At 37.5% G+C, this 26,811-nt stretch overlaps 1 protein-coding gene and 2 long non-coding RNA genes across 4 annotated transcripts; 1 reads left to right on the forward strand and 2 right to left on the reverse strand.

Moving 5' to 3' along the window:
* The first annotated feature begins 3 nt into the window (after window positions 1-3).
* Window positions 4-24,261, forward strand: LOC139132883 (uncharacterized). Of its 2 annotated transcripts, XR_011552473.1 has the most exons (8): window positions 4-941; window positions 1,715-2,195; window positions 5,793-5,925; window positions 6,408-6,498; window positions 7,138-7,255; window positions 14,324-14,555; window positions 18,748-18,879; window positions 19,305-24,261. It is a non-coding gene; the product is annotated as an uncharacterized lncRNA (long non-coding RNA). The 2 variants fall into 2 exon arrangements; XR_011552474.1 differs by lacking the exon at window positions 7,138-7,255.
* On the reverse strand, window positions 3,100-4,425 carry LOC139132461 (uncharacterized). Its single transcript, XR_011552306.1, has 2 exons — window positions 4,252-4,425; window positions 3,100-3,381 (listed from the first exon to the last, which is right to left on the reverse strand). It is a non-coding gene; the product is annotated as an uncharacterized lncRNA (long non-coding RNA).
* A 1,906-nt stretch (window positions 24,262-26,167) lies between the features above and the next one.
* LOC139132673 (uncharacterized) lies at window positions 26,168-26,797 on the reverse strand. Its single transcript, XM_070698941.1, has one exon. The coding sequence runs from the start codon at window positions 26,795-26,797 to the stop codon at window positions 26,168-26,170; it is 630 nt and encodes a 209-aa protein (XP_070555042.1).
* Between the last annotated feature and the right edge of the window lie 14 nt (window positions 26,798-26,811).

Raw genomic sequence — 26,811 nt, forward strand, 5'->3', positions numbered from 1 at the left:
ACATTGATATGTCTACTTTGATTGTACATTAATGATCTAGATCTTAATACTGATTTACTGTTGCCAAAATTCACTGACTCTCAAAAGGTTAATTATATTCCTGACAAATAACTAGAGGAAGTCCACTATACAAAACTAATCAAAAGTAAATTTTATATTTGACCCTACCTCCCCTATTTTCCTCAGCAGAGGTGCTACTTTTCTTTAGAAAACAACAAAGTTATACCTTAGTACCAGGCCAATATGTGGTGGTATAGGGTTTACAGCTGCAGTACAGAATTTAATTTTACATCACACTCTGTCCATTCACATTTCGTCTTCAGTTTAGCAACACCTTTTGATGGTTTGTCTTCAATTCACGAAGGTTAGTATGCACCTCAGGGACATGATATTTGGACTGTCAAACTTTATAAAGTTTTTTACTGTAACAAACAGCTAAGTATGATTTGAACTTTATCTGGCAAACTTTATAACACACTATAATACACTAGAGATGTGACAGCCATTTTTAATTTCAAGAATCAGTAAGTATTTGGTTCTGTTGTACCAACCTTTGCACCGTCGCCCATAACTTTTATTTTTATTGAAAAAGTGAATGAGTTTTTTGAGTACATAAAATTTGAGCAAAAGTTAAGTGTTTCAATTTCAAAGCACATACTATTGTAAGTAAGCCAGTGATAATTTGAGCTAATGTTTGTAATTGCTTTCAATGTAGTCAACTGAGTGATGTTGTCAAGAGGAAAATACCGCCACAGAGAACCAGTGAAAGGAAGAGTGAATACACTGCACCGGATGAACTGGCCACTCCAACTGGTGCCTATGATAGTCCAGACCCATCTTGGAAAATTTCACTACCTTTTGAATCAGGTAGATCCTTTCCTGTGTCTGCAGCGCTGCAACTGAGAGATCAACACCAACAATGAAAGGCAAAGCTGCACCAGGTATGCTTCACATGTACGCACTGCTTATTACCAGCAATCATTGTTATTAGACGCTGTCAGTGCAGTATAGTGGTTAACACAGGTGCTGCCAAAGAAGCTGTTCGTGCAAAAAAGATGATTGATTGTGAGCAGTTTTTCAGCGTGCTGGCAATTCTGAAAAATTAATTAGTGGCAGGGAGAAAAGTCAATATTTACAGTGGGCAGGGAAGAAATTTCAGTTTTTACAGTGAGAGGTAAGAAAATTTCTAGCAGTAGGTACTGGAAAATAGGTTTCAGTCCAAGATCAACATTAGTTTGCTCCTGTCCTTTTTGAAAAAATAAATTATGTAATCTTATAAATAAAAATGGGCGGGAGTTTCAGTATTGATGTAGGGAGTGAGCAGACCATAGATACTAGAGGACAGTGGGCATCAAAATTCAGTGGGAAGGCATATTTCCCACTCACGCCGATGGGAGGGCTGTTACAAACAGCTCTACTTTCTCCTCCAGGTTGCTTACTTTGTAGTTCCGGTCAGTGTGTTACTCATTGTGCTATTGGATATTGTTTTGCATGTGGAATTAAAGGCTGTTTATCATCCAATCAGAGCTCCTGTAATATTTCTGAGATTTCTGATTTCTGCAAAATTGATCCCCGGTGACCCTCAAGTGTGGGATCGATTTTTCCCACACCGTTGATCCCACACTCCCAGTGGCCAGGGAATTTTGAGAATGCACATTCCCATAAAAACATAGAAAAACATCCTAACGTTTAACTGCTTTTCCCTTGATTTCAGGTCCCTGATAACATTTCCACATTCCAGTCAACAGACCTTACAACACCTCCACCATTCCAGCAAATTGTGCAGAAACTTCAGGTATGTGCCAGTCATCTTGAACAATATTCCCTTTCAAAGTTCATGACCTTCCAGGCTGCATAAGTCTCCTATGCAATATCAACAGTAACTGTGATGTACCAATTGCAGCAAAGTTCATGACCTTCAAGGCTGTATAAGTCTCCGATGCAATATCAACAGTAACTGTGATGTACCAACAAGGTCTGGCAGCAAAGTTTCATGACCTTCAAGGCTGTATAGTCTCCTCTGCAATGTCAACAGTAACTGTGATGTACCAAGGTCTGGCAGCAAAGTTCATGACCTTCAAGGCTGTATAAGTCTCCTATGCAATATCAACAGTAACTGTGTTGTACCAAGGTCTGGCAGCAAAATATAACACCCTGTACCACCGTGGTGTGGCCCAACCCTATTGTTTTCAATGGTGAGTGTGATCATGTATACTGTGAATAGTTACTACCGTACACACTGCCGGCAGCACCACTATCAATGAGCATTGACACACAAGAACAATACACATCTATCGTATGATCAATTTTGTCATGAGCAAAAATAGAAAGGAGGATGTAGAAACAAACTTGTCATTAAAAAAGCATTCATATCTATACATCTCTTTGTACCTGTTTAAAATTAAACTAAAAAGCACATTTTATCATACCCTGATTTTTCAATAGCATGATTTTACCCATGGGTTTTGTCCCAGCAAGCAAAAGACAGGGACTTGTGTCTTCCCTTACGAAAAAATATGGCTTCTGGCACATAGTTGTGCATGCTAACCCACAATAGTTGTGGATACCAAGCTGCAACTGTTTGTGGCTTATAAGCAGGTTATTCATATTTTATCATGCAAAGATCTGTTCTGGCACAGTTTTGCGGCATACAGGCCGCTGTGATTGCAGACGATATGCCGCAAAAAAATGGGACGGGGCTTTTAGGGCATGAGAAGCCGCTGTGATTGCAGACAATATGCCACAAAAAATGGTGGGGTAAAAGGTTCATGGTAAAATGCTGCTATGCATGCTTCCTGTGCTACCCCCCCCCCCCCTCCCCAACCATACCTGCATTTGTACCTACCAGTTTTATACTAGCCAGGAGATTACCATACACTTCACATCTTCATTTGTTTTAAGGGACGTAGCTGTAACTTATGATGTTGTTCTTTTAACTTTTGTGCGTTGAGGTAACTTTTCACTTTACTCACTTGGCAAAATAGGCAAAATCAAGACACATAACAGTATAAAAATACTGCATAAAAATTAAGTTACAGCTACTGCCTTTTAAACCGCCGACTCACATATGCAAAAAAAAAAAAAACATTACCACATATCTTCACGATAATACCCCATTGTTTATTTTGATATGTAAAACAATGATGTTGGTACACTAGGCTGGACCACTAAGACATTAAAATAAAATCAAAATTCAATAATCTAATGAGGTTCATGTGAAAAACATAACAGAACACGTCTAAAAGTCTGCATTTGATTTTTCACATTATCCAAAGTTGTTTTCGATGCCATCCTAATGTTTACGATCTTGTTCTGAAACTTCAGATTGAATGTTCCTGTTGATCCATTGGTCTGTTCAGCTTCATGGCCTTTGCCCATACACTGAGAATAAAAATGATAAATAACAGACAAGGATATTATTACATGTGCAAAGTGAAATTGCTTGTATTTTGTCGACTACCCTTATTATATATTAATACAAAAATTCACGGAAAAGAGCATTCATGTGCTTGAAAGAAATTATAATAATTAATATTAAATAATTTACCTAATGATACAAACTCATGACATATCTATACATTATGTTATTGTGATTACCAAATCATTGCTTTTCAGCCTCATTTCACTATTGCTGTTTTTGCAGCTTGTACTCTGAGTCGTGGATATGCCTATTGGTATTCATTGTTACACTAGCAGTTAGCCCACTAAGTTGTATTTTCGTCGTTCTTGCATTCGTAATTTTCAAAGCGTAATCTAACAATGCGGACGATGCTGTGTGTTGGCCGCTACAGCTAACACACAGCATCGTACGCAGGGCTAGCGAGAGTTGCCGACATCGACGGTTATTTATGAGAAGTGAATAAAGGACTGGCATTTTTGGAAGCGATCGAGTAGCTGAGGTAGGTAGGGATACGACTTGGGCACATGAACGCTGAATTTCGGCAGTAATTTGGCTTTTTACATCAAGTCCCAAAATGGATTTGAAGTCACCGACCCTACCTACGCTACGGGTCTGTGCAGGGCTGTGGTGAGCGGGACGATTAACTGTAGCGGAACACACAGCATCGCACGCGTAGGGCTACCAACCTCCATGATAATCATTAACTACGGTATATTATTTTTGCCAATACCGTACGTTCATTTGGCATACTTGAACAGGGTTCGCCAAGAACAACATCAATATAGCACGACCAAAGACAGTGAAAACTGCGAAAATTATAGAGACAACTCGTGGTATTGAAAATTACTTACCGAATTTTTAACGATCTGTAGCTCTTCGATCAAACTATGGGTGTGTCCGTGACCGTTGTTCTTCGGGACGATATCGCGGTCTCAGAATCGGTCATCCAAGGGCCATCAATGCATCGCAAACGCTGTTTGTTGGTTTTAAATTCATAGCTAACCTTTACGTACCCTGAATGATAATGTCCTCGGTAATTTTACGCTAAACTGTACAAAAATCAGAGCGAAAAAAACAGCGACGATATACTCCTCGCTCAAACGTCCTAACGGCCTACCAGTGCATATCAGATTTAATTTGCCGCTCAGGATTTGACCCATGACCTTTTGGCAATCTGACCAATCATAAAGAAATCTTCACATGATCTACAACAATCTGACCAATCATAAAGAAGTCTTCACATGATATATGACATCATCAGGCGTGATTCTAGAGTTCCGGGTTCAAAGTCTGTTCTGACCCACGCATTGTCTCCCTGCTGTTCAGCAAGCAGCTTGATCGAGCTCGAGCTCAGCTGCATGCGAGCTTGCGTTTGAAAACCAAAACGACACAAATACATGGGAATAACCTTTCTAGATCAACACAAAACTCTACAAAAATGGCTCCGACATAGCAGTCTCGTGACTTACAAACTTTGCCCGACGATGACTTTCATCGCGCACGTCCGTATTTTGAAGCCCAGCGTGATCACTATGAAACTATGCGTACATTATTATACGCTGGGAAAGCTTACCGTACGTACCTCCATGCCGTACGTACGCTTTCAAGACCTACTCCGTACTTGCAGTTCATTTAAAACCCGCGTGTGGAAAGGGCGTAAGAAAACACAAAAGAACAAGATATACGTTATTTTTGAGTTGCAGTTCTTTGAAAGACTAGTCTTTTCAAGGGAGATATGCACGTGAAATAAGTTCATTATACGTCGATATTAGCCCTGCGTACGATGCTGTGTGTTCCGCTACAGCTAATCGCCCCGCTCACCACAATTAGCTGTAGCGGAACACACAGCATCGTACGCAGGGCTAACGTCGATATATGGTTCGCCAGAGTTAATATTTTGCAAAGCCTTTTTTTCTGTAGAAACAGTTACGCTGTCAGTGAGAACCAATCATTTGCAAAACGTACATAAAAAGTCAGTGATTGATTTATTGCACCGATCAAAGTCAAATGGTAGTTTTTCACACAATTTGTTGAAAATCAAAGGTTTCCTGCTGTGCCAGCTGTAGTGTCACTGTCAATGGATATCTCATCTAAGAATGCGTGATCAAGTGGAGTGTCAACTCAATGTTGTGGCTTATAGTGAGCAATATCTTGCTCAAACTGTGTTTATTTAAATATTTTAGCATATCTGCCACAAAAGATTTGACTGATTGTCTTTGTGTGCCTGTTAAGTGCCTCTAGTGGCACATATCGGCACATAATGAAAAATAAGTTCTGGCAGCCTTTTTTGTGTGTAGCTTATAAGCCGCAAGACAGTGGGACATATGCCACAAAAAAAAATTTCGTAAGGGTTGTTGTGAATGCCATTAAACATGATAATATTTCCCTACAGTGTCAGTCATGAATGGATACCCTGAATGTACCAATTTATATCAATGGAAAGGTGGACCTGTGAAGATAGACCTTCTGGATTTGGTTGGAGCAATCGGTGAGAATATTGTCATCCATGGATATGGCAGAGTGATGTGAGTATAGCTGTGTCCAGTCAGTTTTTTATATGTCATAGCTAGGGAGTAGACAATTGCTAAGAAAGGTGTTTAACATATTGGCAGTGACTGTGAGATTGTTGATAATTTTTGATCATGTTTATTGAATTATCAATGATCAGTTTGTGTGTTTCAAGTGTAGCACTGTTCTCCAACTTTAGAAATGCAATTCAAAAGCAAGTAACAAGAAGTCTGTAACTAAAAGTTACTCTTTGAAAGCACTGTTTGGTACAGCACAATGTAAGTTTGAATGGTTTATTTTGAGCTAAAAGGTGAAACCTTGCTTCTGTTATGAGAATATTTAAATAATTATCAATGAAATGGCAGTAATGAGAAAATTACAACTTTTTTGACTGAAATGATACAGTAATGTTTCATAGAACAGTAATGTTTCATAGATACTGGAAGATGCAGAATTGACAGAGGTGCTATACATTCACATGTTTTATTTTATTTGCCAGTCTATAGTTTGGAGTACTTGGCAGTGAGACCTTGCAACCTGTGAAGTCATCTTCAGCTAAGTTATCCGGTGTTCAATGGTAAACATAACAGGTAAGTTTTAAATGCTGTATCTAAATGCTGCTGATTGATGTCTGCAAAGTTGGCTTTTATTTTGTCATGGATTAGTATATATGTACAGATCTATGTACACATTAAGTAGCTGTACCAATTAGTAGGGATAAGAATATTTTTTGTGAAAATTTTGATTTTTGTCATGACAGACCATCACATGCCTGAGAGGTCTTTTACTACAAATAACTATAATCTTTCTCACTGTACAGATCCATGATACGTGACAGATCTTACAAATTTAAATAGATTTTCCTTATTGACTCTAGGCTGCAATTTTATTTTTTTCCATTCCTGTTTAAAGATTAAGAGGGAATTTGCATTCTCTGTTGTTTTATTGGTTGTCATGAAAACATGCATGAATATTTGCCATTGATTTTTTATCTTGGAAACATTTTCATAATTGGGATGCAAACAAAAATGTAAATTAAATTAAAATTTTGTTAGACCAAGTTTGTTCTAAACTTGACAGTCTGTACGGGTCACAATTTGAATGTGGAATGGCATTTGACATAGTGTCTTCTGAATTCTTAGAATTAGGAACAGCAGATTAAACCGATTAATTTTTAGATCCTATGTATAATTTATCATAACAACTTACTTTGTGTGCTTGATTTACAGGCAGGTGTGTGTGTGTGGCCCAGATGACCCCGTTGATATTGAAGTTACACGGTATGCACAAAGACCTGTATCTCATTCCTTGAAGACACCTAGAGCCATGATTCACTGTGCATACAGGGTGAGTTTTGCTACATATCCATGATACATTTCCATCGTATTTCCAGATATATTTTATTTATCTGCACTCTTCCCATGTGTTAATTTGTCCATGAACACCATGCAGACAACATTATCAGCTATTCACACCAGTTGTTTATATAATTATCCATTCATGTTTTAATATTCATGGAGGGTGATAAACCCTCCTTGAATTCACCCCTTTTGAATTCTTTTAGTACTGCTGATGAATAACAATTTGCCATCGCTTAGAAGACTTTTTGAACACCCAGAATTGCACAACTGAATTGATTGTTTCTTTCCAACACTAGATGTAGACAAACTGTAAAGTTAGAAGTCTGTCATACAGTCAGAAGTTCAGTATATTTGTTTATTGATACTTTCAGCAATGTATCTGTATCCTTTTGCATTTTGCTAACCAAAAAATATCATCCCTGGGCCAAATAATCATTTAATTCATCTGAATTCATTCCCACAAACAGTATTCCAAACAGTAGACTTCATAATTCTTTTTGTGTTAACTTCTGTATTTTTATCAAGAGTAAATATTTATTGTACTTGGGCCTCAGCCCAAGTACATTTGTTTTCATTCCGTGGGAAAAAACTGTAAGGTATAACCATTTCTGGCTGAGACCAGGGAGGGCAAAATGTCTTGGCTTCATCTTTCTTGGCATAATAAATGGCGTAATGATGTTAACTGAATGGAAGTGCTGCTCTCAGCCAGTCTTGAATAAGTGAGATGTGAATATTAATGCTTCTCTATCTGAGTTTTTGCCACAAAATCTTCTGAATATAATCAAAATGTGCATCGAAATGCAACAATTAATGCACCCTCCGTTTCCTAGGCGATGGCACGACCCTTGCTACACCCACTGGACGAGCCAAAGTGGGAGGGGTAATTTCAGTTTGGTCGAACAAGAGGGCTCGAGACCAGAATTTAACATTTAAACTTGAAACATGTTTAATCGCTGACAAGATGTGGACTAGTGTTAATCAAAGTAAAATTGTGAAAAGGAGAGGTTTTATATCCCGGACACAATGAAAAACATTACGACTGGAAACTGTACCCCCAGTTGAGAATAGTAATGCCCACAGCGATGGAGAACACTTATCCTTTAGCTGAGAAAACCAGACCATCATTTCGAAATAGAGCTGCAGATTCGAGAAGCTCATTCAAAATAGCTAGGTACACCCCATATAGGGGTGGTTTCAAGTTTTGAGGGCAAATTTCGCCTCCTTCATTTAGAAATCGTACGTTTGTTTTTTCAGGAGAACACACCATTTGACACAAAATTTGCATGTAAAGGGGTCGCCAGTAAGCACGTGGTCAAATCTGACATAAGAAACAATATGAAATGTTGGGTAAAGCCAGTCCAAAATAAACTGATTTGAACTTTTGTGTTTTGTAATTTATACCACTGCAGTAACATTACTTTTTTTGACAACATCACACAATGTAATACGTTTTGAAACTGAATACTCCGACGTATTCTGTGTCTCCTTTGCTAAAAAATACGGTATGCCGATTACCATGTAAGGAGATGTGACGTCAAGACAGATTTGTAGTGCGTTTGGTCCTGGATGGTGCACGAAGTTTTGTCAAGGTAGCTTGTGTATTTATTTCCTAAATGGGAGAATTAGGGTCGATCTAAACGAAGGCCGAAGAATGTTATGATACTCTAAGCAAGCTGAACTCTAACGCGAATGGTTGGATAATTTGGATCTCGTCTCATTAAGATTATTTGGCGGTCAGTATTGAATTTCAACTGCGTCACAAGTTTGCGAAATGAGTATTCCGTCGAACGGTCAACGAACGATATTTTAGAAATCTGGAGACATGGCACATCGCATTTTTATTTTAGTATTTTATATTTTACAAAAGATTTAAGAAGCAATGATTTTGTCTAAAATTCTGAAAAAAAAAAGGAAGATTTGATCGCGAACACATTTTCACTTGGGGTCAACTAGCCCTGCGTACGATGCTGTGTGTTCCGCTACAGCTAATCGCCCCGCTCACCACAGCCCTGCAAAGACCCGTACGTACGTAGGGTCGCAGACTTCAAATCCATTTTGGGACTTGACGTAAAAAGCCAAATTACTGCCGAAATTCAGCGTTCTTGGGCCCAAGTCGTATCCCAGCCTACCTCAGCTACTCGATCGCTTCCATAAATGACAGTCTTTTATTCACTTCTCGTAAATAACCGTCGATGTCGGCAACTCTCTCGCTAGGGACCGTGGTTAGCTGTAGCACATAGCATCGTACGCAGGGCTAGGGGTCAACATGGGGTCGCAGCCATGTTGCCTCAAAACTTATTTCTGTCTGCACTCAAAACTCAAAAATGTCGGATATGAACCTAAAAATCGATGTAATTTTGTCAAACTTCGGCAAAATTTCACCCTATAGACAAAATTTCATCTAGGTAAGGTAAATTTACTGAAATTTGATCGACAAATAATCCTGAGCTTGAACGTGACAGCTCGCCTTCTCCGGGAAGTCAAGCATGCAGCTGCCTTGCATGCTGCGAAATCGAGCCCTGCCACTCCTTGACGTGTTCTGCTGGGAGTGGGGCCTACCACTCCAGTGACCAAGCTACCTGAGTGGCAGAGGCTACGGATTCGCAGCAACTAGCTGCCCATACACAATTGCCCATATGGCCAGGTTTATGAGATTGTTTTCAAGCGACGGCGACAGACCGTACGGGGATCTGGATATGAACCTACCGCCGGTGTAGCTGTAATAACTGTTGCGTTGTTTTTAGTGCCCACGGACGAAGTCCTGGGGGAGTTATAGGTTTGGTCATGTCAGTCCGTCCGTCCGTCCGTCCGTTCACGCAGATATCTCAGACATGCCCTGGTCAATTTCTTTCAAACTTTGCACAAGACTAGTACCCAACCCCATACAGATGCACGTCGATTTGTTTCACAATGCGATCGAATTTGGCCGTGTTAGAGGACTTTTTAGTTTAAACCTCCATAGACTCCCATGTATAAGGCAGTTCTCCATAGATTCCCATGTATAAGGCCAAGAAAAATAAAAATTTAGTTTCTCATCGTATTCATATTGCCTAAAGGATGCAGTGACACAGTTTTTGTCCCCACGGATAAAGTCCAGGGGGCTTATAGATTGGGTCATATCCGTCCGTGAGTCCATCAGTGAGTCCATCGGTTCACGCAGATATCTCAGACATTTTGACAAAATATCATGTGACCTTGGTGACCTTTGACCTCAAATATACATTATTGTCCATAACTCAGTAACCACAAGTGCTAAACCTTTCATATTTGGTATGATGGGACACCTTATGACACCACATATTGTACCTCATTAATTATGCACATATCTAATTTTGAGCGAGCCAATAGAGCTAGAGGTCTGATTTTTGGTATATAGGAATAACTTAGCAATACAATTATTTTGACAAAATGTCACGTGACCTCAATGACCTTTGACCTCAAATATATATATTTGTCCACAACTCAGTTACCACAAGTGCTACACCCTTCATATTTGGTATGATGGGACACCTTATGACACCACATATTATACCTCATTAATTATGCGCATATCTAATTCTGAGCAAGCCAATAGAGCTGGATGTCCGATTTTTGGTATATAGGGATAACTATAGGGTAGAAATTTTTTGACAAAATGTCATGTGACCTCGATGACCTTTTACCTTAAATATACGTTTATGCCAATGAATTAGTGACCACAAGTGCTATGTTCTTTATATTTAGTAGGATGGGAGACCTTATGCCAACACACGCTTCACCTCATTAATTATGCACATATCTAATTCTGGGCAAGCGAATAGAGCTAGAAGTCTGATTTTTTGCATATAGGGATTAATTAGCAATACAATGTTTTTTTCAAAATGTCACGTGACCTTGCACTTGGCAAAATGCTTGATATACAACAATATATATACACAAATACTGATTCTGTACATGTGTTAAATACATTAAGTATACAGTACGTATGCTAATAAAATGCAAAACTACAGTGTACACTTAGTGTGCAAAGATCTGCATTACGTATACTCATGATCTTCATAGAAATACGATACGCATATCAACGTATTGGAATGTTCCATATACAAAAATATATACGCTGCATATGCAATTAGTATTGTGTTCCATATACGTCAATATACATAAATATGCTAAACGCATATCAAGCATTTTGTCCAGTGTTGATGACCTTTGACCTTGATTATACATATATATGCATAACTCAGTAACCACAAGTTCTATACCCTTCAATTTTGATAAGATATTAGACCCTAATATGTCACATCTTGTACCTCATTTATTATGCACATATGTATTTCTTGGCTGGCCAATACAGCTGGAGGTCTGATCTTTTTTCCCGATTTAGAACCAGAACTTAGACATGCCTGATGTTTCAAATTGCCCATAGATCTCAACATGTACACTTCAGTGATACTTCTTAATGACCACATTTCCCTGCCCCATCAAGACTAACTCCTATTACAAGTGGGGACTATGTCATTGTCAGTGAATCGTTTTACAACAGCTTGCATGCATGCATGCAATCACTTCAGAATCTGCGTCTAGATACACCAAATTAGTGCTAACTCGGCCATTTTCTTGACAGTATATTAATCGGTAATCCTGCAGTGTTAAACAAAGCAAGTCTACCAATTGTAAAAATGCAGTGTCTGTTGTGGTGACATTTTGCTAATTGTAATAAAAATAACCTTAAAAGCCAATTATGTTGTGTTTTTCAGTTCCTCTCATTGTTCACATAGAATGGCAAATTAACCATGTTTCACTGACAATTTCCATTCAAACAACTATTCAACTTGTATAGATAATGAATATTTTGCAGTTACCTCTCAGGGCCCTCTAACTGGCTCTAATAAAATCCTGTAATGTTGAGTTTGCTTCCCAATGCCAGAACAATTCACTTAGGGACGCACCATTAGACTTCGTGAGGGGGTGGTCACGATCGGATTCTGAAATCTCCACCAAAATATAGTTAAACAAACACCATGTTATTTGTGCACATACTAATATTTATTAGACATCTACCATCGAGAACAAAAGAAATTTGCTGTAATTTGAATATTTAAGGAGTTTAAGCAATTTCCACTATAAATAAAGAACCCCTGCCTCAAACTCCACAAAAGTTGCTAGACATATTTTGCCGTTGTCATGCCATTGCTTCGTTTAATAACCAGTTAATCAAATGCCTAATTGACAGGAGGAAATTCAAGACCATATTTGAATAGTAGTATATATTGTCCTCAAAATTACTCTATCACGGCCCAAGTACTCATTGCCTTCAGCAATACTGCCTTGTTATTATTATAATTATTATTATTATTATTAGACTTTATTTAAACTCGATAGACTGTTGAGCCGAAGGCTCTTCTCACACAGTGTCGAGATGCAAGAAATATATAATACATGTATGTACATTAAAGAATATAAAAAACAGAACAGAGAAAAACAAAACATTAAGACAGCAAGAAACAGACGACAAAATATAAAAAAAAACACCAAAAATGGCTTAAGAATTACATTTTGCCCAAAAGGTGAGACTTACATTTCGTTTTAAAAGAGTGAAGAGTAGAGCAAAATTTGACATATGCTGGTAAACTATTCCATATTTTGACACCGCTATACGTAAAACTCCTCTTAAAAATTTGAGTTCTGTGTCTTGGAATATATAATTCATTTCTGTCTACAGATCTTGTAGTACGACTGTGGACGTTCTGGACACTTCTAAAAACATTCAACTATTTAGGAGCTAAATTATTTTGGACTTCATATTTGAGATTGATTTGGTAATGAAATGTGCTCTTGTATTGGCAACTGGTACTGCACATCTAAAGGTTTCATGTACTTCCAGTTTGCTGAATGTCATGTCAATGAAAATTATGTTTCGTCGTAACACTTGTCAGAGATTTTACTTTTCATACGGTAGATCATAAACCCTGTCAACAATTATAATCAGCCATAAACTGTAGCTGCTGTCATTGTTTGATTTTGAGCTGACAAAAAAAATGTGAAAACTTTAACAGAGTTTTAAAAAAATTGAAATGCTTGCTACTGTTGGTAAACTTAATTTTAAGATGTCTGATGCAAACTTTTTTCTTACAGTAAATATTTTATACAAATCAAACTGTTCTACACCAATGAAATTTGTAAACTTTATTAAGAGTACTGATTTCCTCAAAAATCATGTCAATCAGGACACATACACCAGTATTTGTTAGAAGTTTACAGAGGATTGAAGAAACACACAATATTGTAAATACAGGGCTGGAAATTAACTTTTTTCCGTGGTAGTCCACGTGGGCTACATTTTCTGACGTTGGTAGCCCAGTGACAATGGCTGGTAACCCATGCGTACATGTATTTTAGTTTTTTGATTTTTTTTTCATTAACAAGAGAAGAAAAACCTATTTTTCAAGATTCTGCCCATGAAGTGAATTTGTTAGTCATTTGATGTGAATACTTGCACACCTTTATTACCCAAAGGAAACTGGTATAATTGACGACAGTGACACTAAAAAGTTTGGTGACCTATCATTGTATTGACAATCCGTTCCATTCTCAGAGTTGCATGCCAATTTTGATCGTTGTCATGGCAATGACCACCATCTTCTCAGCAGCGCTAAAACAGACCATGGGCTTTCTGTAGTAGGGAGGAGTTTGTGATTGATGCATTTTGATCAAAATGCGATGAGAATGCGTTTTCATTGGCCATCGTTTTCTGTGCCTGTCATCCAAGTACATCGGTTTAGATATTGAAACTTTGTTGCAAAGTTCCATCGCAAGGCCGTCTTTGTAATTTGCAAACAAAGTCATAGTCTTGCCCTCGAGTTACTGTGTCAAGCTAGGTTTGACTGCATTTAGCTCATCCAAAAGTGAAAGACTGGATATGACATGCGGGACTACTGCTAATTTTGAGCCCTGCAAATTCAGATGTAAAAAATTCCTTGTCTTGTTCCAAAGATAAAATACTGTAGATATATATATTATATAACTCTGTCATACTAATCTTTATGACTTTTTTGTTGATAATTGTTTCCTGCAGTGATATGCTGGGATATACTGTGAAAGTGAGGACCATCCAATTGCTTCAAATCCAAGGGAACACTTGTAAATGAGCAACTTCACTTAGAATATACAGTTTGCTGAAGTCCCTGGAGTTATGTTAGTTGCTGCATGTGGTGTCCTGTCCTCCTGTCCAAGGGGTAATCATGGACCTTCAATGAAGACAACACTAGGATTTTGATTGACACTGAATGAGACACTACTTCAAGTAGGTAAGCGGTGAAAGTTTTTAACAAAGACCATACCGGAATTCTGATCACTATTTAAGTTGTACACTGATTAGGTTAGCAGTACCAGTTCAATGACAACAATCTTTGATTTCACACAAAAGCTATATACATGTACACAATTCAATTGACTGTTGATTTAAAATGTGTCACTGTCTCATGTAATCTTATGTAAAGTAATATATGATACTGATGAGCAGTTTGGTCATAGCAACTCAAGAATCTCCCTTTCTTTTGAGTTCCTTTCAAACTATATTTGTCATTGAAATATTATGATCAGTACATCATTCTCTCCTTGTATGATTGTCAATAATTTTCTAACGTTGATTTTCATCCTACATTTGCGCAAAGTTTCTACACAAGGCAATCCGGTCGCTACATGTATCTACTGAACAGTATTCATATGTGGTATCTCACAGGCTTCTTAACTGCTCTTCCACTTTGGTTTCTAATTATCTGTTTGTTTTCCCTGAGTTTCTGTTATATTGACAGTGATGTTTTCAAGTGGTGTTTTTGCTTCACTGTGAGAATTGACTTAACTCTATGGTGATTGACATAACTTGATATGCTGACTCATTGGTGTCAAACATTGATCGATCTGCGGTTTTGACTTAATTCTGTTTTATCTTGCCTTCACACAAATAATATGTGTCTTTGGTTTCTTCTCAGAGTACCACTTTGTGTTTGCTTTATCAGCTTGTAGTACTCTGCAGCTGGCTGGAGTTTTCCATCCATTTTCTCCATCCAATTTCACTTGGACTTTGTCTCCTGCTAACAACTCTGGTAGGCTTTGAGTTCCATACCTTTTGTTGAATGCCTGCTCATATGGATACCTTTTACCTTTTGATGTGCATGCAGCTCAGAAAAATTCCATGTCAGGTTGCCTTTGCTCTAGTTTTGCTGCTATTGTAGGCAGTGTGGTACAAATTTGGTGTAGGTGCTATCATCAGTTGACATGGACTCATGCCCGTTGCTGCTATTTGAGTTGCTTGGTAGCTCATTAATGCAAGAAACATACATGTATCATCTTGCTTTGGGCTTTTCTTAGTGATGTGTACTCCTTTTTCTGCCTCTGTGTTGGATTGCAGGTATAAATGTGTAGATCAAAATCCATACTTTCTGCTTTAACTCTTTGAAATCTTCTGATGTAACCATGGACTATTTATTGTCAGAACATTTCTTCTGGGATTCCCCATCTGCTGAACAGAATTTGCAGTATCCCAATTACTTGTTCACTGGTAGTACTCACAATTGCTTGCAGCATTGCTTGGATTGTCGATCAAGGGCCTAGAGTGTGTGGCCAAAGGCAAACCTCAGTAGTAGTGTATCATAGTGTGTAACCAAAGGCTGAACCTCGGTAGTAGTGTATAAAGCATTGAAGATTTGACACAACGACTCGGCAAGAAGTCCAAAACCAACACAATAAAACATCTGCCCTCAAAAAAGTTACATTTGACATGCAGTTGAAAATATCTTCAAAAGTTCAAATCTTTACTCTGGTGTGGTTGAGTGATACATGCCAAATCTAGGCGAATATTCACTATCAGGCTATTCTACACATTCATGGCTGTCCAACATGGGTATCAGGGGTCAAGCACATGTACAAAGGATTATGGGAGTGAAAGTACATGTACAACATTGTACTCATGTACATAGTGCTCATTAAATTTCTTCAGGGCTTTCCCATAGCCATCTGCATCTGCACCTGCATCCAATTTGTAACGTGAGGATATTTTCTCTACTTCTGCTCCCATATGATAGATAAGAGAATTTACCTGGATTTCTCCGTCTTCTTTGTTGAGCTTTGTTACAAGCAGGTATCTTGCAAAATGGTGCTTCCATTCTTGCCACTCGGGGGGCTTGAAGCTGAAGACTTGATATTTGTTTGTGCTGCCACCTTGGTCTTTCTTTGCTCTTGGTACTCAGTAGCTCACCGCTACCACCATGTCATGAAATACGACAAGGCCGTACATGGTTCTCTGTGTGTTTATTGCAAGCTCTATGAAAGCTATTTACACAACTTAATTGACCATTAATTAATTACTGACATGTCTGCCACTGTCTCTGTTATCTTATGTACGGTAACATCTGATACTGATTAGCAGTGTAGCCATAGAAACTCTAAGCAACTCAAGACAATAATATTAATAATAATGGTAATATTTGTTTGACTATATATAGTCAATATTCTACAAAGACAACCATACCATTCTTACCACTGATGAATTTTAAACTGATACTACCATAAATAATAGCAAAGCTAGTGTTTGTTGGAAACAATTGCAGAATAATGACTATGAGTTCAGGTGTTGGCATATCCCAAGCTGTGAAACTGAAACTAAACCTTATCATATTCAAAAAAGCAAATTATGTTCATAAAAGCAAATCATGCACAATATTGCCACATGTTACATGTACTTTGCCCTATGCATAATTCAACTCTGTACAGATGTCCTTATAGAAACTTCACTAGCTATCATAATATAAGTTGAACCAAGTTGAGGGACTATAGTTGAACCAAAGAACTGTCAATCCAAGTGTACTCTGCCCAGCATGCCCCAGCCAGATTGCCACTCGCAGCATACACTAGTTTCCAGTGTGCTTAACCACAGATATGAGAAATATATAATAGTTGCAGAAAAAAAATGAAGATGTTCTTTTCCCTAACTTGCAATGGCCATAAATCATATTAATGGCCTTTTATAATAGAATACAGAGGTGCCAAAACCTCTTCTGGTCATGGTAGAAGTTTAGTTACTTTGTAATTCAAATCCCAGTTATCATCTGAACATCAAATATTAAAATATTGGTTCATCCTAACAACACCTTATGGTTGTGCATGAGCCAACACCCAAGACTATTTAATACCAATTTGCATGCTGAATCAACACCTAAATAGCTAGGGTTCATTGGGTAAAATGTATCAGGCAGCTTTCACCATGTATAGTCATCATAATTGGCATGCACATGGCAATCAATTGCTACAGTGTTGGAATACATATTTGCACTTCTTTGTATGCAAAAATTATTTTTGAGGATGACACATGTATATCCAATATTCCAGGTAATTTACAACTTGGTTCCTCAAAGGTTTTTGTAACTGCACTTGGCACTAGTATAGATACTGTAGATTATCATAACATGATCAGCTGAAAGATGCACTGTTATTGGTCAATGAAACAGGCATTACTTCCCAATATGTATGTATGTACCACCCAATGGGGTGGGTTTTTCAGAACTTTGTCTAAAATGGTATTAATTCCACTGTAAACCAGGGCTAAAAATGGGGTTGATTTGTGAGAGCCAATTTGTAAAATACAAGATAGAATCTCAACCATTCATGTCTGTCTTGACGGTGATATGAGCTGCACTCAATGATCAGTATCTTTCTCTATATGGAAGGAGTACCTTGAAGACCCCTGCAGCCAAAGTAAATGTTGATTTGATTTTAAAACACCATTACTGCACTGATTGGTCAGAATGCCATATCAGGAATACCTTTGGCCAATAGAAAACATCCAAACAAAGTGGCTGTACTACTAGTATTGATCATGGCAGCTTGCCACTGCCATATATGATCTTATTCTGCTTTAATGACAAACAGCTTGACTTCTAATGGTTCAGAATTTAAAAAACACCAGTCAGACTGTAACTGGTGATACCTGATATTTTTCAGAAGCTGTGCCAAATTTATTTGCGTGACAGACACGTTCTTTCACCCAAATTTTTAGTATTTCCACAAATGTTTTAAACAAATCATGACTTGGCCATCAACATCATGTCATAAATGCAGTAGGCTTTGCCGGCGTCCCAGTCTTGCAAATGCTTGGTTTTCAGACCATAATGTTCTGCAAATTTTGATGCCATGACTTTTGACCTGGGTCGTAGAGGTCATAGAGGTCCAAAATGGGGTCCTAAAGTAATGAGATTTAGATATTAGGTCTAAAATGGGCCTGTTTTTTTGTGTGCGGCCACACAAGCCTACCACTTCTCAAAACAAGTACTGCCCTCAAGAGGTCAGGTCATGCACAGTTATGCACATAGTGCCTTCCGAGGTCATGGGATTTTGTTATTATAGCTTGCATTGCATTCATCAAACCGTGTTTTACATCATACTCAGAGCTGGGACTTGTGTTTAACATTTTTTCAAAAACATTTTTTTTAATATTTAATGAAGGACAACTGCAAGGTGCCATTTCTAAGATAATTATCAACCATCACATCGGGCCATGAGAAGTCTTACAGTACCTGAAATGCTGAGGAAGACAGAGTGAATATCAGCAACAAACATCCTTTAAATTACATCCAAGTGAGTCGTCTTTTCTCCAATTTTATTCCTATTTCTACTTTGCATCATGAAATCAAGTGATCTCAGCTGCTTTGATTAGATTATTGATAGTTTCTCTTATCATGAGGTGTCCATTAGCATTTACCTCGCATGCATGACATTCAAGAACTTAGGTCAGGAAAAATTTTAAGATGATAAAATTTCATAAACATTATGAAACTTACACATTTGAAAAGTTTCTGGTTGAAAAACAGTCTGTGTTTGTTTTTGTCTGACTGCAGTAATATAGCATTCATCATTGTACTTGTAAAATTAATGAGCGTATTTTTCTGACTGGTACAACAAGACAACTCGCTGTTCCTTTTCCTTATCAGCCCAAATATTGTAGGTAGAACATTTTTATCTGTGATCTAACAACATGTTGTTGACAATGTCTGTATTTTCAGAATAAAAATGTTGATTGGCCATGTAGTTCACCAAGACAAAGTCAGACATGACTCAAACTTGACATGATCAAGAGAATGGTAGACATTATGGATGAAGATCAACACAACACCATTTGAAGAAAAAACCTACAGTTGGTGAGCGCCTGTTTTGAAGTGACTGATTCAAGTATGTTATGGCCAAGGGTGAACAGAAACTCTGACTGTGTGCTGTGTGCACACACATGTGTGCTCTTTCACTTCAGGGTCAACACATCCTCCAAAAAGAGAACTACCGATACGTCAGTGTGTTCTGTTTTTTGTTGATAGTTGAAGATTCCAGTAAGTTATTGACATTAATGTAAATATTAAAGATCATAAATCAGTACAGAAAAAAAAGAAATGGAAAAGGGAACAAATAAGAGGTGGCCAAGTTGATTGGAGGGGGGGGGGCTGGAGGATATGAGTATGGCAACAATTTTTTCACCCACCCTAGCAGCACTTTTTTCACAGAGGTTTCTTCAAAGCAATTTTTTCAAAATCCAAAATTACTCAATTCACAATCTTGTGAGATCAAGCTGTTTTCAACATTTAATTATGTGGAAATATCCAATCTTCACACATGTACATCACTGGACATATATCCAACTTATGTAACCTTTCCAATGTTACTGTCTGATGTCTATTTTTCATTAATTTTTTTGTCATTTTCTTTAGTTTTGTTTTAAAACAATCTCTGCAGCCGCTTGCCTGGTTGCTTTGAAAATTGGTTTAGAAGTAGACAGCAATCTTCTCTTTCAGTTTTGTTTAAATCATTGCAAAATTAGTCATCTTGGTCAAAATAAAAAATTCTCAGAATCTGCTCATGCTCTTTCATTAAAATCATGTTTTATTGGGGTTTTATGAAGTTTTAAAATTATAGTCAAATGATCAGTATCATACATTTTCAGCAATTTTTATCATTTTAGTCAACATTTTATTCTTAGACACCACTGTTTTAATTTATATCTAACGGGTAGACATCACTGGACTGTTAGAAAAGTGTTTCACAGAGATATACATTCTTATTTAATAGTAGTTAAAAATTTTCAGATAAAACATTTGTAAAATTGTTGAGTGTAACACAGTTACTTGTTCATTTATTCTTTGATACTTTTTTATGAATGATTTATTTAAATACAACAATATATATTATTTGTTTTGATTCTATCAGGAAGTTTACAAATTACATTTCCAGTCAATGTTTAAAGTACACCATTGAGGCAATGTCAACAAATGTGACTGAAGACGCGAATTAAAATCAATTACACAACCAATAAATATCACAAATCATACATATTTACTGAGATATGAATGACAGATTCTTTTCTTCATCATGAAATATCTGATCAGATGGCATACAACATGACATTGACATTCACCTGTTGTTTTGTTTTCTAGTAAAATTTGAGACAAAATGTTAAACTTTAATAGAAAACCGTCGTGAACAGACGTGTTCACACACAGCTCCTGCAGTCTGTGACTTTGTGGATAGTTTTGACAATACTACATTGTAATCATCATATGCGGCACTGCGAAGATTGTGGGAGTACCCAATTCAAGGGGTTACCATATGCAACGCTGACTTAGATTTGTATCCTGCTTGCAACAAAAAACAATTTCATGTTGATCAATGTTTGGATGCGGAGGTGTCACCAAACAATGGCAGCGACAAAACGTGTGCTGCCTTTGTTATAGAGTGGCTTGGACAGACATTGTGTGTTGTGGAGTTCCACTTATCAATATGCTACTAACGAGAAAAATTACAAGATGCTATTGCCAACATCCAGGCTATCACTGCCAGTCCTGGTTCAAGACTTTCTTTCATCCGAACACTTTATGTGTGCCAGCAGTAAAGTTTCCACTTTGCTCAGTATGTGCTTCATTTGTTCATATGTAGTTTGCCCCGCAAAATTTTGAACACTATTCTAGATCGTATCACCAAAGATAAAAATGGTGACATTATTGACAAAAATAACTATCATCCTATTGCTCTTTGTACTGTTGCTTCCAAAATTCTCAAGTTAGTAATATTGTGTCATATTGAATCATATCGGGGGACGACAGATCACCAGTTTGGTTTCAAATCAGGTCACTCCACTGATATGTGTGTTTTTATTTTGAAGGAAATCATTCATTATTAGTCCCCATGGACACCTTCCGGGGGGACTTATAGGTTTGGTCATGTCCGTCCATCCGTCCGTCCGTCCGTCCGTCCGTTCACGCAGATATCTCAGACATGCCTGGAGCGATTTCATTAAAACTTGGTACAAGGATTACTTCATATGTCATACAGATGCACGTCAATTTGTTTTGTGATACGATCCAATATGGCCGCCAGACGGCCATTTTGTTACGATTTTTTCATGTACAGAGCCATAACTCAGGCATGTTTCAACCCATTTTATTCAAAGTTGGTACAAGGACATTGACCAATGCCATACATATGCACATTGATTTGTTTTGTGATACAATCCAATATGGCTGCCGGCGGCCATTTTGTCACAATTTTTTCATGTACAGAGCCATAACTCAGGCATATCTCAACCGATTTTATTCAAAGTTGGTACAAGGATATTGACCAATGTCACACATATGCACATTGATTTGTTTTGTGATACAATCCAATATGGCTGCCAGACGGCCATTTTGTTACGATTTTTTCATGTACAGCGCCATAACTCAGACATGTTTCAACTGATTTTATTCAAAGTTGGTACAAGAACATTGACCAATGTCATAGATATGCATGTCAATTTGTTTTGTGATATAATCCAATATGGCTGCTGTGCGGCCATTTTGTTACGATTTTTTCGTGTACAGAGCCATAATTCAGGAATATCTCAACTGATTTTATTCAAAGTTGGTACAAGGACATTGACCAATGTCATACATATGCACATTGATTTGTTTTGTGATATGATCTAATATGGCCGCATGTGGCCATTTCTTACGATTTTCCATGTCCTGAACCATAACTCAGACATGTATCAAGCAAATTTATTCAAAGTTGGTACAAGGACATTGACTTATACGTACTTTGATTTGTTTCTCGATATGGTTCGATATGGCCACATGGTTGTAATTTTGTTATTGTTTTTTTCGTGTCGAGAGCCATAACTCTGGCAAGTCTCAACTGATTTTATTCAAAGTTTGTACCTGGACATTGACTTATGTCATACATATACGTATTGATTTTTTAGACAGTAAGATCAAATATCGCTGCGTGGCGGCAATTTTGTTACGATTTTCTCATGTACTGAGCCATAACTCAGACATATTTCCACCAGTATCATTCAAAGTTGGTACAAGGACATTGGCCTATTTCATACATATACTCGTCAATTTGTTTCACGTCATGTAGCAGTATCATGTCAATTATTGAAGTTTCATAATTAGGCTGATATGTCAAGAAATACTGCATCAAATTTCATGAAACTCTGTACAGATGTTAACCTCACATTGCTTTAACAGTGAAAAAAAGACATTTATCAGTGTCATTTTAATTAATTTGTAATTGCATATGTAATGAACTTTCCTAATTAGAGTGATATATCCACAAATACAACGTCAAATTTGATGAAACTTGATACAGATGTTGATCTCATAGTGTTGTAAATACTGCATTTAACTTTATGAAATATGGTACCGGTGATAATCTATTAGTGTTAGGATAGTATGAAAAAATGTTTTGCAACATCCTGTCAACTAATTCCCAGTTGACTCATTTAATGACCTTTAGGATAGTGGCCTATGTTGGTTTTATGTTTTCATCACCATGGAACTCATTCTTGGCCATTGAGTGCCATCTGTATCAAAGTATTTTTATCACAGACCTAATGAAGAGGTCTCTATCCTCTCTGAGGACCTGTAATCAAAGTACCCATTAACAAGTGGGGACTGTGTCATCAACGATGACTTGTTACAGATGTTATGGCAGTAATGTATTTATTACCTTTATGGATGCCTCTAAGGCTTTTGATAGAGTTAACCATTGGACACTTTTCTAAAAGTTAATTCAAATTCATAGTTAGATTCCTTGTATGTTGGTCTATAACTCAATTCATTGCTATTTGTTGGGGTGCTCGCACATCCAATAGTTTTGCTGTAACAAATGGTGTCAAGCAAGGTTGTATTCTGTCACCCAAGGTTTTGTAATATTTATATGGACGACTTGAGTGTACTCTTAACAAATTTGAATACAGGCTGCAATGTCAGTGGTGTTTTTGTAAGTCTCGATATCTGCTTAATTAGTCCTTCTGCAAAAGGTACACAGAAATTGATAGATGTTTGCACTTGCTATGGTGGTATACATGATATCATTTTTAATAGCAAAAAGACTAACTGCATATGTATTTTTTTCAAATCATGGTAGGATTTGTAAAATCTCTTCTGTGTATCTCAGCGGTGTTAAATAAGATGTTGTTTCTAAGAAAAAATACCTTGTCATTTGTCTTATCTGATCACTTTAGAGATGATGATGACATCGAGCGATGTCAGATGAGATATTTTTACAACTCAGCAAATATGTTGATGTGAAATTTCTGTAAGTGTACGTGTTCTATTTAAAGCCCATTGTTACCAGCTATATGGAGGACCACTGGAGTAATTACTCAGTGGCTGTTATGCGTAAATTGAAAGTTGCATACAACAATGTTGCACGACTCTTATTGGGGTATGAAAAACAGAGTAGTGCGTGTTCAATGTTAGTATCAATAACTTTGACGCTCTAATGCATGAGCAGATTTATGGTTTGATTCAGCAACTTTTGAACAGTAGTAATACAATACAATTGTACATATATGTGACTTACTATACTTTAAATCTGATATAGTTTCTTTTTGTTTGACTGATTGTCTTTCTCTTCAACCAATATGTAAGAGAACAATTAATTCTTCAAAGAGTCTGTAACAACCTTTCACAACATTTATATGGACTTTTAAGTCCGAAATAAAGTTCATAATAATAAGAATACTTATATTAATAAAATGTTACCAATTTGTAATGTGATTTATTTGTTTATTGATTTCAATCCCTTTTGTAGACTTGACAAACATTCTCACATTTATTCTAACACTTCATCACATTTATAACAGTGCAGTTGGGGAGTGCAGTAGCGGAATACAAGTATTCATCTATGTATGGTCACTCTGTATGCACAGTCACTCCACACAGGGTGACCGTGATTCATCCTACTGAGAAGAGGTTTCTGCTTCTATAGATATGCCACCCTAGGCGGCAGCTCCAAAGACAATATAATTCTTGTTCATAAATGCCACCATAGGTGACTGCTCCGGAGACCACTGAATGCTGGTCTACCACCCAAGACTGCATCATGGTAATTTTTTTTGCAATTTTATTCCTTCCATTCTGCAGAGACAATTGTTTCCAGCATTTGGCCGGCAACAATTATTTTTGAAACTCCTCCAGCCCCCCCCTCAAAAATCAAGTATACCACCCCTAAGCATACATACATACATTTTGTACATACATACATAAATACATACATACATTTTGTACATACATAAATACATACATACATACATACATACATACATACATACACACACACATACATACATACACACACACACACATACATACATACACACATACACACACAGACAAACTGTTCCTTGGCTTAAAGTATAGCTTTTACTACCATATACATACTCTTTGGTTCCAATTGTTGTAATATGACTTTTATGTTTCAGACAACTGTGGTACGCAACATAGTTTATTACAATGGACAGAAATAGAACTTGATACTGATTTCCTAATATAATCCTCTTTTTACCAGGCTCTATAAATCATGTAAAAAATACAATTGACATAAAGAGGATTGATATCTTAAATCACAGAATGTTAGTTTGTAGCTGTATTTAATTTGTTTACCATTCGTCCGAAATGCTTTTAAAAACTTACATCTTCTGTTTCTGACTTGTACGAAGCTGTCTGACCAATGCTCACCATTCTCTTTTCTGATTCCGTGTACACTCCGCCATAATACTCTAGATTTTGAATATTGTCTCCTACGGCCCTTTAATAAAATAAAAGACCCTTCTTAAATTTTACATTAACAATGGTGTGATGATTTTAAAAAATAATGGCTTCTGAAATCAAGTTGCAAGTTTGTCCTGCTTGTGAATTACACGTTTGTTCAGTTGTAATTATACAAAACTGTGACCTGATCAAGTATATCACTATTTTCATTACATTTCATTGTTGTCCAATTACTCTTGAAATGTTGCTTGTTAGGTACACATCATCATTACGTTTAAGAATTGAATATGTACTTTCTATAATCTATCACATAATGTGGGGGAGGTGTGTGTACACCTTATAGTTCTCTCGCTTTCCCCAAGAAGCGGGTTCACAGGGAAACTTAGACACGCAGAGACAGACTTTTCATACACTCAAAGTCGTGTGTTTTATTCGTATAACTAACGTACATGCGCCGCCTAATCATGTGACAGCAAACTGGCGGGAAACTCAGTTACCATGGAAACGCACACCAAATGGTTACAGTGTTGCAATTTCTCTATAATGGGTTTGCTTTCCGACATCCTCCGGGGCGCCAAATGAACTATTGAATGTTCAACTGTGAAAACTACTAAATCCGATAGCAGTAACAACTGATATAGAAACAACGAACACTTCAATCACGTGTCACTTGTGAAACGAATCTCGCGATACTTTGTAACATTTTGGAAGTATCAAAGTTCGAAAGTCAACGATTTGTAAGTCTCGAATCTGAACACGAAATCCAACAAACAAGTCAAATTTTTAAACTTTCAACAAACTCCAATAAACATTATTAACACTAGAGTGATACTTTCACTGTGTCTTTACTCATGATCAGACAGACTCTGTGTCCATTGCTTAATGTTTTCGCGAGCCTTAACTGCGGATTTCCGCGTAGAGCGTCCTTTCGCATTGGGTACATCAGTGTCCTGCAAGTCCGTTCTGGTATTGTCCTCCACAACATCGGCTGATGTTCTGTCTGATTTGTAGCTTAACTCCAGTGGGTATAGCTTAGATATAGGGCGTGTTGTGTTACCTTGCTTCGTTCTGATTGTCGCGGAACGTACGAGTCCATCATGTCCGTATTTCAGCTCTTCCACCACAGCAAGGTTCCAGTTCAGTCTGTGTTTGTCATCGCTATGTACAATCACCACGTCGCCAGTCTTTATGGCGTTTCCGGCTTTCCCTTTCACATAGTGACGTTCATGGAGGGCAGGTAAGTACTCCGTATACCATCGACGCCAAAAGTGGTTCTTCAGTTTTGCAAGATGTCTTGCGCGGTTTTCCAGATCGCTTCGATACTCTCTGGTACTCACTGTGAATGTAGGGTCGGTGATTTCACTGTCATCGGTCAGCTCAAGTGGAAGCGTGTTTATGTTACGACCGTAGAGTAACAGTGATGGAGTCAGTGATACATCATCTCCGACGTAAGTCAGTGGGCGCTCGTTGAGCATGGTTTCCACCTCAG

The sequence above is a fragment of the Ptychodera flava genome, chromosome 5 (genome assembly GCF_041260155.1).
Source record: "Ptychodera flava strain L36383 chromosome 5, AS_Pfla_20210202, whole genome shotgun sequence".
Taxonomy (NCBI): domain Eukaryota; kingdom Metazoa; phylum Hemichordata; class Enteropneusta; family Ptychoderidae; genus Ptychodera; species Ptychodera flava.